Here is a 14,881-nt window from a genome sequence, read left to right as displayed (position 1 = left end):
CTTAACAGGGAGGCTGTGATCTGCCAGCCTCATAAGCTGCTTATTAGCAGGGAAATCACGCTCCACAGCAGCTTTGCCCCCTTGCTTAACCCTTACTTCCTGAGTCGCCTCTATGCTATCTCACTTAAAGATTTCATTGTTCTAGGAAGGGGTGGGGGTGGGGGGCACAGAACTGCTAGAAGCTGTTTCTCAGCTCCTTTCACAGCCTCTGGGGAGCCTTGCAAATCAGCAGCCTTCCTCCTAGAGGGGGTGGGAAGAGGATTTTTTTTTTTTTTTTTAAGAAAAGCAGCCCCTGAAGATTCCAGTGTTGCTCCTTTGGGTCTTGACATCCATGCCACAGAAAAGCAGCAGCAGAAATCTCTTACGGCATGCCATCTTCCACAGGGAGCCCTCTCAACTTGGCCATTTGCACACAACCCTGCCCTCCCTTTCTCTTCCCTGGACAACGATAATCATTTGCATTCAGTGTCCCTGATGCCAGTCTATTCCCCAACACTCTCCACTCCATACTCCATCCTCATCAGCCACCTTGGCTTCCACACTTTAATTTCAAACTTACCATTAAGGAAAATAAGGATCCAATCCCCTGCCCTCCAAATATGTTCAACCCTTAGTGGTAGTCACTCTGCAAGCAGCTAAAAGCCAAAGACTCAAGGACACCAACTCCTCTCTCTCTCTCTCTCCTCCTTCAGTTCCCACCCACCTGCACGTCATGTCAACACTAAATACAAATGTGTTATAGCCCAAGTCCAAATGCATCCTCCCTACAACCCCCTTCCTCCTAGTCCTCATCGTCTCTCAGTCAAATGTTGCAGCAGTCTCCCACCTGAACTCATGGTTTCTCGTGTCACCCTGTCACACACAGCCTGCATTGTGGACAACACTGGTGCCCTCATTTAAACACAACAGATCACGTCACTTAGAGCTTATTAAGCTGAGTTGAAAATTCACTGTCCTTGCATGGCCATGGGGATCATGCTCTGGCTCCCCTCCCTCTCTGAGACCTCGTCTGCCCCTCCTGCCCCTTGTTCACTCTGCTGCCACTCTGGCTTCATTGGGGATGGCAGCAAGCACATTCCTGCCTCAGGGCATTTGCACATGCAGTACCTCTGCAAGCAGTTATCCGAGACATCCAACTGGCACTGCCCCTTACTTGCCTCACCAAGCACACTCTCAAAGGCCATTTCCTTAACTGTGAATCAAATGTGAGCACATTTTGTGTGTCTTTCTCAGAGTGACTAGAGATCTGATTTAACAGTTAAGAGCACAATGTTGCTCTTGCAGAAGACCCAATTCCAGGCCCCAGAGTGCCCGTCAGGCAGCCTGTGACTCCAGCTGCTATCCGACTCCTTCTTCTGGCCCCTATAGGTATCTGTACTTAAGTGCACATTCCTACCACACATACACATCATTTAAAATAAATATAAATCTTTTAAAAATAGATTTCTCAGGCTAGAAATATAACTCAGTAGGAGAATACTCCTCTAGTGTACTTGAAACTCCAAGTTCAATTTCCTGCACCCCCAAAAAGAAAATTTTTTATCATTTTTGTTTGGACTATCTTTTTCTTCTTAGCACATAACCACACATAATCAATTAACTTATAATTCATATTTATAAGTTATGGTCCCTTCTATAGTAGGTGTTACAAATACATTTCATCTAGTTTGCTATAGCCTTTAGGCCTATTTATTGTTTTGGGTGGGGGTTGGATATTTTGTTCGTTTCTATTGTGCCCAAATTCTGAACCCCCAAATCACCAAGAGGCCCATTTTGACGAAAAAGCAATGAGTCTTTTATTGCAGTTGTTTAACGAGCTAACCCCATTAGCTCCGGCCTTTCATTCATCCACCATGGCAGATGGCTGGGGAAAGACCCCGAGAAACCATGGGGCAGAGATCTTAAAGGGCAGAATAAGGGGAGTGTCTGGGGTACACACAGGCTCAGGATTGGTGCCCCTCCAGTCTTGGAGGACTTGCCCTGTGTTGATTGGTCAACTGGTTGTTATGGCCCATAGGCCCTCCCATGGCGGTTGCTATGCTCTGCACATCATTGCCATGCACTTGTCCGTACAGCACACCCAGAGCTGTAAAGCTAACTTCTGATTGGTTCCTTGCCACGAGGTGGACATCTGACCTCCTAGCGACCAAGGCAAGGTCAGGCAAGCACATGTTAGACTGTCATGGCTGCCAAAACAGGGAGCTGGTCCCTTCAGTTTCTTTGTTTGTTTTTTTTAACTACACATACATTTTTAGTTTTTAACATCATTAGGCAGAAATTTCTTTGTTGCTTCTTGGCTTTGACCCTTTGGAAATGTCTTCTTCACTCTCAAATTATAAATACATTTACTTAAACTTTTTTTTTCCTAGAACTTTCTTACACTCATGTCTTTACAGAATCTGAAATTTTGCCTTTTCCTGTCCTTTAATCTTTACCATTTGTGCCTTTAAATTTCCCACAGCAGAGTGAATATGAGATACATTTTCACAATGGGGATATTATTCTTCTATTAAAATTGATATTGTTAGACCCCTGAAAACTCAAGTATCCGGGGTCCCAGGCCACGTTCGCAGTCACCCCAATCGGATTTGAGAGCTTGCCACAAACTGCACGAGGCTTTATTGTAATTTAACGAGCTAACCCCATGTTAGCTCAGGTCTTTCACCCACCCACCATGGCGGATGGCTAGAAAAGACGGCTCTTAGGGTCTCCCAAGCAGATCTTATAGGGCAGCGTAAGGGGAGTGTCTAGGGGTACGCACAGGTTCAGGATTGGTGTGCCTCCAGGCTTGGAGGGCTTGCCCTGTGTTGATTGATCAACTGGTTGTTATGGCCCATAGGTCCTCCCAGGGTGGTTGCTATGCTCTCTACGTCATTGCTGTGCGCTTGTCCATAAAGCACACCCAGGGTCGTAAAGCATAGCACCACCAGCTAACTTCTGATTGGTTCCTTGTCACAAGACAGGCATCTGATTTTCTAGTGTCTAGAACAAGGTCATAGAAGCACGTGTTCGACCTTTATGGCTGCCAAAAGGGAAGCTGGTCCCTTCAATATGTATACTTGTGTGTGGTGTGTATACATGTTCATGTGTGTTCTTGTTGGGGGGGGGCTCGTGTGCACATGTGCTTGCATGTGCATATTTATGCATGTAGAGGTCAAAGGCTGATGTAGTAGTAGAATCACTTCCCATTGTGTTTTTTGAGGCAGGGTCTCTCACTGAACCAAGCTGTCCAGCAAGCCCAGGGAATCCCTCTGTCTTCATCTCACTGGAGCTGAGACAGTAGGCACACACCACAGTGCCTTTTTTTTTTTTTTTTTTTTTTAATATCGGTGCTGGGGACAGGCCTCAGGTCCTCATGCTTGAGTGGCAAGCCCTTTACTGACTGAGTCATCTTTCCAGCCCCAAGTATATTTCTTTAAGCTTAAGGAGAGTTTTAAAACTTCAGGTCTATGTCTTCAGTATTTAAGACTTAAATACTGTGCTGTAGGTGATGCTTCACAGAGGACAAGAAACAATCCCAGGCCCTTGTCATGAGTATCCCTTCCTGTTGTTATCATCACAACCCCAAATGATAAGACCCACAGTTGTTCCTGTTTACAAAAGAAGAACCCAAGACATTAGGAAATGTACCCAGAGTTGTACAGCCAGTGATCAACAAGATGCCAGGATTCAGACCCCTGTTTGCAGGACACAGAACCCGGAGCTTGCTTCTGTTCAGGCAACAGCTGTGGCTCCTTGTCAATGCCATTCCATGTGCTAAGACTCTACAGAGACACTTGCTGGTCTTCTGTCAGTGTCTTTCGTTCTCCTAATGACAACAGCTCAGGCAACTCCAAGTGTCCCTTCTGTGTATGCTCAAATTTAGTCTATGGCTTCCTTTCAGCGACTTTCCTGCCCGACTTTCTAGAGCTGTTTCCATCAGGATGGTGGGTTGTTTCCGTTGGGACAGTGGTTTCCTTCAGTTCTTAGTGTGGCTGAGTTGCTCTTTCCTGGCTCTCCTGAGGCTCTGGGACAGTATCGAGGGAAATTTCTTCATTGGCTGATGGGAGAGTGAAATCTGTGTCTTGAAGGGTTAGCATATGAATTTATAAGGTTCCATGAGCAAAGCCACTCTGGGCATAGAAGCTGCAAGGAGAGTGCCTGGTGGTCATTCCTGTTATTAACGCCCCCCCACAACACTCAGTGTGCCATTTGAAAGGTTCTTTCAAGGTCTTTTCCAAGCCCCTTGACACGCAGCCCCCCTTGCTTCTCAGCTAGACATGCACTGGCCTCTTAAAACTATCATTGCCCCAAACAGAAATCGCCAATCATTGTCTTTCTGAATGTTCCAGTGTTCTGTCTCTGCTGTTGAGATAACCATGTTCTCAGTCAATCAAAACAGCGACTGCAACACCTGAGCCATGATTTCACTCCCACTCCTGCCCCATTCCCATTGTTCAGTCACTTCCTATTGGCTGCATTTGTAAACGGGAGCCAGAGACATTAGGTGGCTCCAGCTCCACCTACAGCATTGATGATTGCTAGCTGTGCATGAGCAGATGGCTGGATCTTCCTGGTCTCAGTTTCCTCCTCTATAAAATGGGGGATAATAATTGTGTTAGTTACTTTTTCTTGAAACTGTGGTTAAATACCTGACAGAAGCAAGTTAATGGAGGAAGAATCTGTTCTGATCCATAACTTCAGAGGAAATTGGTCCACCTCAGTGTGGAAGGCATGGTGGCAGCAGTGTGGGGTATCTGGTCACATGGTGGGCAGGAAGCAGTGCATGGAGACCTAATCAGAAGCAGGTATCATTTTCAAGGCGGGCCCTCAGTGACCCACTTCCACTAGCTAAGCAAAGTCCCAAAGATTCTATAAAGCCATTGAGAGGGTTAAATAAGATAATTTGGGTGAAGTTCTTTGTCAGGTGCCCAGCTGTGGCAAACATACAATATAGATTACTGGCCATTATTATGACTAATATTGCAATAGGTTTAAGTTGATGTTGCTTCCTGCATTACGTACTTTTCTCATCACTGTGATCAAATCCTTGACGAGCAGCCAGAGCGTAAGGTGGCTGGTCGTGTTGCATCGGCAGCCAGGAAGCAGTGAGCAAGCAGGAAGTATGGCCAAGGTATAAAATGTCAAGGCTGGCACCTACTAATACACTTCCTCCAGCAAGACCCCACCTCCTAAGGGTTCCACAACCTTCCAAAACAGGGCCACCAGCCGAGGGCCTTGATCCTGTGGGAGACACTGCATCCAAATCACAGCACCTCCTGTAGGCACCAGGATGCTGAGGGCCTCCGTGCACATGGTCACTCTGGAACCCGGCAAGAGCAAGAACTTCAATGTGGCACCTCATCTCCTTTCCTTAGGCAGGATTTCTGCATGTGCATGTGAATTTCCTCCCACACCAGGTCTTCCTATGTGGAGAAAGAGATTGACTTCACCTCCTGGGACCTTGTAACTAAAGGTCAATGATTAATCCAGTGGGATTTTGTGGTGCCACTGAGATCTTATGGTTGGGATCTTCTTCCACTGGCTGGTGTTTGAAAACTATATTCTGTTTAGCTAGCAACACATAGGGTTCCTGATAAAGAGCAGCATGATGGCACTTTAAGGGATCCGCTGCTATAAATATTGAGCTCACCAGGTGATGTATGAGTGGGTCATTATTTGACATCTGACACCCATTAGAGATGGGAAATATCTTAATCCCATCTCTTCCAACAAATGGCCTTGTCTGACTCATTGGGGGTGGGTGATGCAGTGGGGACATGTCACATGCTACTAGCCCCACCATCTCATGCCTTTGTCATACATTTCCTGACTTCCCAAAAGGAAACCAGGACTGACCTGAAAGCTACAGCCCTCAAAAGGTGGGAGCCCAAGGTCAGGTTCCAAAGGTCATGAGAATTTTGCATTTTACATTGCTCTCATTCCTGATCATTGAAACAACCTCTCTGCGTTTCTGAAAGGGAAGGGATTGGAGGAAAACCACACCCGGTTCTGTTCAGTTCTGTTTTATTTTGGCTTTTGTTTTGTTTTTTTTTCCCACCCACCACAAGTTCTTTTCTCCCCCTCTCATAGTGTGGGCGAAATGCTGAAAACTTCGACCGGTTTTTCACCCGCCATCCACCAGTCCTAACACCTCCTGACCAGGAAGTCATCAGGAATATTGACCAATCAGAATTCGAAGGATTTTCCTTTGTTAACTCTGAATTTTTAAAACCTGAAGTCAAGAGCTAAGTAGATCTGTAGATCTCCGTCCTTCATTTCTGTCATTCAAGCTCAACAGCTATCATGGTGACATTTTTTTTTTTATCATTGCCAAGTTACATCCGTGTTTTCTTTTCTGATGAGGCTAGAGTGGCCATGTTTCAGAACCCAAATGTCCTCCAGTAGTTTGGAGCATCTCGAGGAGATGGAATTATGCAGGTGGCATGGAGAAAGTGCTGCATAATTGAGACACGCTCAGAGTCCTCCTACTGTGCGCACCCCCAGCATGTCAGCTAACAGGCCCACTGGGGAGAGAAAATGCCTGCTTTCTCTCCCGCCTTCTCTGCACTGCCATTTTACCCTGATCATCCAATCTACATCGTCCCCACAAAATGGGCAGATGAACTGAATGCTAACAATCTTCTTCCACTTTCTAGGCTGGGAGCTTGGCTTGAATCCAAGTATATGGCTGCTTTGCCCTAGAGGGAATCCCTCCACACTGCCTGTTCTGGAGGCAGTAGAGCTTTGAAAAGAACATGCTAAAAATAAATTTTTATTTTTATTTTTTTAACTCAACGTTAAGAAGATTATCTAAGTCCAGAAAACAAAACAAAACAACCAAACAAACAAACAAAAAATCAGGAATGCGCTTTTAGACAAGTGTCAATCTAAAATCATTTCCAGGGGTCAAAAGGTGACCAGTTTGGGTGCTACCACCACACTGTAGTTTCTAATACTGTATGTCTGATACTGGTACCCTCATCCCCCAAACTACTCAAGAATGGCATTTGGCACTGTTCCTGGAACCACATGGTCACTCTAGCAAGGTCCCAAAGGACCGTGATTTTACATTACATTTCAAACGTTATTTGCTTTTTTATTTCTGTCATCGTTGAAATGCAAAAAAAAAAAAAAATACTTTGTTACACATGCTTTAAAAACTATGTCCAGATGTTATTAACCACAATGGCCTGCTTTGTTCAACCCAGAAGATGGCTATGGAGCCCAGCAGACTTGTGCCTGTGGGGAGGGGGGTTCTCTAGGTGTAGTGCTGGTATTGGAGAGCTAACAGAGTGCTCCAAGAGAGACACTGTCTCTCCAAACCATGAGGGTTGCTTTCTTCAGCTTGATGTCATTTTGCAAGATGTTTGTGGAAATGTTCATTTGCACTTCAGCATCTGTTCTGATATTTTTCTCCTAGCATCAAGATACAATAAAAAAGACAAAAAAAGAAGAAATCCTATTTCAAAGAAAACTGTTCTCTTTGAACAATGAGGACCCACACTACAAAGCAGGGCCCAAGGAAGGAACTCAGGAGAGAAGGGCTGAGGCTGGGTCATATATAGCCTCAGTGTTCAACCAGCCAGAAAGCAGGGCCTGAAAACCATTCAGGGAATGCCTGGTGACCTAAAATGGGGTAGACAGGCTGGAGCCTCCCACAGCCTCAGAGTTCAGAGCCCACATTCCCACCGGAGTCAAGCTTGGAGCCTAGCTAGGGACATGCCCGAGGCTTTTAAGCTTCTCATCAAAATCAACACTCTTCCAAGTTTGAGCTTCCTTGAGCAAGCAACTCAATGAGCTCCCAGAAGTCCAAGTGGTGGAGAGGCTTCATTTCCCTCTGAACAGATGAGGGCAGCAGGTGGCCCCTCACCCTTGCCTATAGTTCAGCTCCCTGATTCTCTCAGATAGTCCTAAAGAGAATTCTTATCACAGGTCAAAAATTTTCCAGGACCTCCTGGGCTTCTGAGAAGTCACACGGAAACTATCAAAGGACCAGTGTCCCTGAAGTACACCTCCTCCTTTTTAAGAAGATAATGCCTTGGGGTTCTGCTGAGGCAAAGACCCTCATAGTTCATTCTTTCCTGGCCTCTTATGCCACTCTGCTTCAAGTTTGTGGCCTGTACATTTTAGATCACATCAAGCAAACTTGAAGTCCTAGCTGATGATCTTAGGATGCTAGCAACAGAGGGGGATCAGGGAAACCCCACTCCTCACTTTATTATTGGGGCAACTGGCATCTGGAGAGTAGAAGTAATTTTCTGAAGGTTGGTCAGTGGCAATACAAATGTGGGTATTCTGACCTACTAACATATGGCTCTGTCTGCTCTGTAACAAAACAAATATCTCTGAGCCATATGCCCACTCCCAAGCAAGTTATATAGGGTCTATCATCTGGTTACTGAGTAGCCAGGCCTTGGACACATTCTCAGAATAAAAACTGTAGAGAAACCTTGGGCCATTAGCAAGTGATCTGAGACAACCTTAGAAAACAATGTAAGAAGGATAGATAGATGGGTGGATGGATGGATAGATGATTGAGAGATAGATAGATAGATGATAGATAGATGGACAATAGTATGTATATATATACATATATATATGTATGTAAATATATACACTACACTCTGCATTTTCAGATTCTTGCCATTATTTTTCAAGGTCCACAATTTTCAAGCCAAAGTCTCCATTCCCTTAGTGTACCTTGCTGAAGGTAGGTCCCAGAAGCTTCTGTGGAAGTAAGTGATCATCAATCAGACTTCCTACTGTTTCCTCTTCAACCAACTTTCTATATCAGAGGAAACTAAGAAACAGCTTTCATCACATAAGAACTCTAGGGAAATTTTGAAATTTTATCCAAGAAGAAATATTTTCATTCATTTTTGCAATCATACATTTATACCCATTCCATCCATTCAAGTAGCATTTATTGAGCACCAACTGTGTGCCAGGCTGGGTGCCAGGATCATGGTGAGAAATAATAAAGATGCAATCCATCCTCTCCTTCCTATTTCTCCAGCATACCATCTGTGGAAAAGACAGTCATAAAACAAGTTATTAAAAGCATGAAGCTGTCTAGATAGTCTCTGGCCTTGTTAAGAAAATCCACTATGGGCGTCTTTGCAGCCTCTTAGTCTCTCAACAGCAGCAGTTTGAAGCTGAGGGTGTCCTCTAACCTAGTTTCTGCAACCATCATGTAGTGCAGAGGGTACAGAATGAGAGATGGGAGGGACTCTTCTGGAAGTCCAAAGACACAATCTCCACATTTGATCAGACGACAGAAGCTCCCCCAATGTGAGCAGATAGGCACCATGTTACCTCTTCTTCTGAAGACAGGGAGCTACCTGACTTTATGGCTTATTTCTGAGTCTTGAGTGCCACCTGTCATGGTCCATTACTCCCATAGCCACAGGCCCTCAGGAGAACATAATTCCCCTTTTAGAATACTGCTGATCACAGCATGTCACTCTTTCTGGTCACATCTTGATCCCTCTAACACACCTAAAACAGGCTTAAATTTTCTACAAAAAAGGGGGGGGTATTTAACTTCTGAGACAACTGAAGAAAAACTAAATCAAAGAAATTTAATTAAAGTTATAAAGTGTGACCAATCGGATGTCTGGATCCAGAATCTACCCGTTTAATTTCTTAGGTTTATTGCTGATCTCTTCTGAGAAAGGATAGGGTCACGATGATGATCAGTGACCCACAGGATGCCAATAGAATCAATACCCTTCTTAGGACAAGTGTTCCTGTTCTCATGTGGCTTCAAATGCTACAACCCAAAAAGTATTGTCACAACAAAGGGTCCTATTCCCTCCCAACACTCTAGGGTAAAATCCTGAAGGATTCTCTGGGACCACTCAGGAGATGAAGCCCATTAAAAGGAAATCTTATTTGGAGTACATGGCTTATTGAAGCACAGTGAATAAGAAAAGGCTTCCAAAGTTGGAGTTTATAGGAAGGGAAGTTCTGCCACATACTCCAAGGTAAGGATGGCTAGATAGGGAGAGACCAAAAGAGGAGCTGCCTGTCTTCTGGCTCCAGGTCTGCCCTTCTCCTGCCCACAAAGATCCTTATAGCTTGCAGACTTTGCTCAGACACAGTTCACTTCGTACTGGCTCCAAGTGCAGTGTCCCTTTATGTAAGCCTTAGGGCTGGTGGAAATAACTGCTATTATTTTGCTAAAGTATGAAGAGGGATCTGCCTCAGGAATTAGGAAAAGCAAGGAAGTGCCCCTTTAATCAAGTCTTCTTTTATTGATTCAGTGACTACTTATGAATAGCCTCCTATGTGATTGGTACTATTCTTGGCATTGGAAACACAGGAACAGACAAGGACCTTGCCCTCCTGGAAAGAAACAATGCAAATTCTCCACAGCAGTAAATGCACAGAAGACAATGAGAAGGTTGCTGACATGTGGCTTGTAGGATCAGTAAAGAGAAAACAGAGTATTAAAGAAACAGAAGAAAAAAAAAAAAGAAACAGAAGGCATCCAAGTTTCCTGCTGTATCAGACATCAAGTGCCCAAGCCTAGAACCTTCCACAAAAGGCCAGGATGAATAAGAAATGGCAAAAGATGGCCCACCATGTAGAAAACAGCTTTATGAGTAGCTTTAGCCTATCTCTCTCTGCCCATACTCTTCCAGATGACATCCTGATGCCAGTTGGTCCCCCTCAATCCCATAACCCTACTCAGACACCCTAGTAGGAAGTAGGGAATATCTTACCTATCTCAAGGGAGCATCCAAGGAGTAGTAGTTTGGAGCCTGGCAATGGGAAATCCTTATCAACAAATCTCTGTTAGGGGCTAAGCCTACTAAAATTGACCAAAGTGAGTCAGACAACAAACTCTAGCATGACACAACCTTGGCTTCAGCCAGGCACCTGCTGCCAGCTGCTCAAAAATTCCAGGCATTGTGCAAACAGTCCTCAGGCTTTCTCTCCTGCCAGAGCAGCTGTACTGAGGCAAAATTAGCTGCTATGTGGTCAGATACAAATCACCAATCCACTGTGCAGTCTTGGGCAAGCCCCTTCAATGGCCTGTGCCTGGGTTTTCTCATACATCAAACAATGGGAGGCACGGACATCAGCTTTGCCTTCTCTAGACATGTGAGGTGAACATGGGAAAAAATAATAGGCTTACAAGGACCCTGGAGAGGCCAGCACATCATAAAGTCCCATTAGTCAGCCCACATTCACATCTCCTGGTAGAACCCGCCTCAAACTGTAGCTAGTAACGCCTATACATGCAGTCAGGCAGGCAGGTAAGAAAGGAGGAGAAAATAGGAAGAAGGGAGGGAGGGAGGGAGGGAGGGAGGGAGGAAGGAAGGAAGGAAGGAAGGAAGGAAGGAAGGAAGGAAGGAAGGAAGGAAGGAAGGCAGGAAGGCAGGCTGGCCAGGTTACCTACTCTGAAAATTGAGTAGTCTCATTTTTCAAGCTTGCCTTCATAGACCTTACTTTAAGCTTGAGGTTGTGTTTCTTACAAAATGCACTACCATCTTTGCAGAAACTCTCTGGCTAATGAAGGCTCATTTTTTACTCTTGTGATTGGCTTTTGAGTAGCTTCCAAAAGCCTAACTCCCATCAATCTCGTTTGGAGGCTGAATCTAAAATTTGACTTAAGTAGACCCTAGGAGATTGGCCTAACTTTGAGCCACATCTTCTGACACAATTCTGACTCCATCTAGGCTGTTGAGACAGTCACCAATGAGTCTCAGACATTATGAGGATGAGGTGGACGATGCTTCCCTTCTTGCAGTGAACACTGATCTACTTTCTGTACCTGGCCATTTTATCTTCTGAGAGCAGTGTGTTCAAACAGTTCTCATTTTTTTCAACAAAGTCAGCTCCTGGCCACAGGGGTCACTATTGAGTTGTTTTCCTCCAGGATACTCTATTTTTAAAGAGCTAACTAACTCTATGACATTAGCTGTAAAAGGAAATAGTTACCAATATAATTCTCCTCAAAGGCAAAGCATAGTACACCCTTACACACACACACACACACACACACACACACACACACACACACACGCCACACACACACACACACACACACACACACACACACACACACACACCTCTTTAGGTCAATTCTTAAAGAAATCAATAAATCTTTTCTTCTCATAGAATATTCGCACCAAGTTTTCTCTCCCCAAACCAGCATATACTATGAAGTGAAAGCCGGTACATGGAATACATCTGCTAAAAGCTGTCAGCACAGGGCTTTCTGATGGCCCAGGAGCTTTTCTCAGCCTTCTGGTAACTGGCATGTCCTGGTCATGTTTGCTGCTGCTGCTGCTTCTGTGTTAATGTGTTTGCTTTCCATTTGGCAGAGAGACAAGCGAGACACCTCCAACTTCGACAAAGAGTTCACCAGGCAGCCTGTGGAACTGACTCCCACTGACAAACTCTTCATCATGAACTTGGACCAAAATGAATTCGCTGGCTTCTCATATACTAACCCAGAGTTTGTCATTAATGTGTAGGTGAATGCAGATTCCATTGCTAAGCCTGGTGTAAGACTTCAGGCTGAGTGTCTGTTACCAATTCCAGTCTTCCAGGATTCATGGTGCCTCTGCTGGCATCCATCATGTGGAGAGCTTGTCTTAGAGGGCTTTTCTTTGTATGTATAGCTTGCTAGTTTGTTTTCTACATTTGAAAATGTTTAGTTTAGAATAAGCGCATTACCCACTGATAGAGGTACAATTTTCCAGACTTCCAGAAACTCATCCAATGAACCAACAGTGTCAAAACTTAACTGTGTCCGATACCAAAACGCTTCGGTATTTGTAATTTTTAAAGTCAGACGCTGATGTTCCTGGTCAAAGTTTTTACAGTTACTCTCTATTACCCCTTTGAATGCTACCTAAGCATGACTGGTATTTTTAAAACGTCGTGAGTAAGCTTTGCAGTTACTGTGAACTCTTGTCTCTTGGAGGAAACTTTTTGTTTAAGAATTGGTATGATTAAACTGAATTCATACATGCAAACCCTCTTGTGTACATGTCTGTTTCTGAACACACTACCTCACAGATGGGAGGAATGCAAGCTGACATTGCCAGTTGACTGGTGTCTTTCACTACCATTGATTTTATTTGCATTGAAATTGCTATACACATTTAAAATGGAACATTTCATATGAACTTTGTGGACTTTCAGATGGGGGTGCTAAAAATCAAGAGACTGACCACAATTGGACTTACCTTTCCCTGTGGAAATAATTCAACAGAATTAAGAAGTGTCTACATTCTTGGGCTGGGGTGTGACTCAGTAGGTAGAATGCTTACTAAGCATGCATGAAACTCTGGATTCGATCAGAACTGCCTAAACTAGGCAATCCCAGCATTTTTAAGGTGGAGGCAAGGAGGATCAGGAGCTCAAAGGCATCCTCTCCTCCACCACATAGCAAGTTTGAGGTCAACTAGGACTACTTAGAACCTTGTCTTTAAGTGTGGGAGGGGATGGTGAGATGGGCCTACAGATAAAACTACCTGCTGCCAAGCCTATGGACTCAAGCTCCATTCCCATGAAGCACATGGCAAAAGAATAAAACAAATTTTTACAGTGTGTCCCCTGACCTCCACATACATCACACACACACACACACACACACACACACACACACACACACCATTAAAAATAAATTTTAAGAATAAATGCAGACATGGGTTTCAGTGAGGAAACCTCAGAAATCTACGGGACCTCCTGTAGTAGTTCAGTACTTATCCCTAGCATAGGTGTGGACTTTGGGAGCCCATTCCACATAGAGGAATATTCCCTGAGCCAAGACACACGGGAGTGGGCCTAGGCCATATCCCAAAGGATATGATAGACTCTGATGACACCCTATGGAAGGCTTCACCATCCAGGGGAAGCAGAAAGGATATGTGATAGGTAGGGTTTTAGTTGGGGGGGCAGTGGTAGGGAGGAGGGGAGAGAGAGGGAACTGGTATTGTCATGTAAAACAATATTGTTTCTGATTCAAATAAAAAAATCTGCAGAACAAAACGATAAAACCTTTTAAAAAAGAATAAATGCAGAATATTTAATAAAAACTTTATGATAAAAGTCAGCAAGGAGGCTGGTGTCAGTACAGACTGAGCCCTTGTTGTCCTCAAGGATGTTGCTATTGGAACTCCTGTTTTTTTGTGGGGGTTGTTGCATTTTGTTTTTTATTTGTTTTTGCCTGTTTAACCCTAATTTAACCCAGCACTTGCAAAAGGAAAATATGTACACCCTTTCCCCAGTCGCCATACTTGCTCAGAAAGACACAAGGAAACATGGGAAAATAGGAGGATTTCTTCTGGACACAGTTGGTGAGATGAGGAGTCCCCACTCCCAGCACAGGGTGGCACGGCACTGAATCACCCGTGTCAGCCTGCTGCTTTCATCTCTGAATGGAGTCATGCTTCTGTTTTCTTTTGGTAATATGCAGTAATGCCTGTGTAGCTGCTAAGGCTGGTGGGTAGCAGAAAAGAGCAAACTCATCATATGCCACGTACATCCCAACTCTCTACAGTTTATTCATCCCCTGTCTTGGAGGAGCCCCAGCAAATGGAGCAAATGGGCAGATACAGTGAATCCCTGGATCTACTAGTGAGCTCATCTTTAGAGTTTAGAAACCCTGCCAGTGAAAACTGGCTGAAGCCAACTTCAAACTTGAAAACTGTGGTTCTATGCAGCATATATGAAAACAAAAACATGTGGATTTCTTATAGACATTTGGCAGTGTGTCCCATTTAAGATTGTATTAGAGAGGCAGTTACCAATCCCTGTCATCTGCTCCTGCTTCCGAATATGCTACATATTGGCCTGTCTTCCATTTAGTGAGTACCAGGCACCGGTGCTGGGCCAGGCACTATAGTGTAGGACTCTCCACTCACAGGGACATGATGGC

At 44.4% G+C, this 14,881-nt stretch overlaps 1 protein-coding gene across 2 annotated transcripts in view; it reads left to right on the top strand.

Annotated features, from left to right (window-relative positions):
* Prkcb (protein kinase C beta) overlaps window positions 1-12,470 on the top strand; it is a 333,644-nt gene extending 321,174 nt beyond the window's left edge. Inside the window, exon 17 of one of the 2 annotated variants that reach the window (XM_027410280.2) lies at window positions 12,318-12,470. In XM_027410280.2, coding sequence (XP_027266081.1) covers window positions 12,318-12,470 — 153 coding nt within the window. Of the gene's footprint in view, window positions 1-6,072; window positions 6,232-12,317 lie in introns of those variants that run through there. The other variant, XM_027410279.2, reaches the window with a different exon arrangement.
* Window positions 12,471-14,881: the final 2,411 nt, after the last annotated feature.

The sequence above is a fragment of the Cricetulus griseus genome, chromosome 3 (genome assembly GCF_003668045.3).
Source record: "Cricetulus griseus strain 17A/GY chromosome 3, alternate assembly CriGri-PICRH-1.0, whole genome shotgun sequence".
Classification (NCBI taxonomy): domain Eukaryota; kingdom Metazoa; phylum Chordata; class Mammalia; order Rodentia; family Cricetidae; genus Cricetulus; species Cricetulus griseus.
Note: the sequence above shows the minus strand (reverse complement) of the source record. Positions and strands in the feature narration are given on the sequence as shown.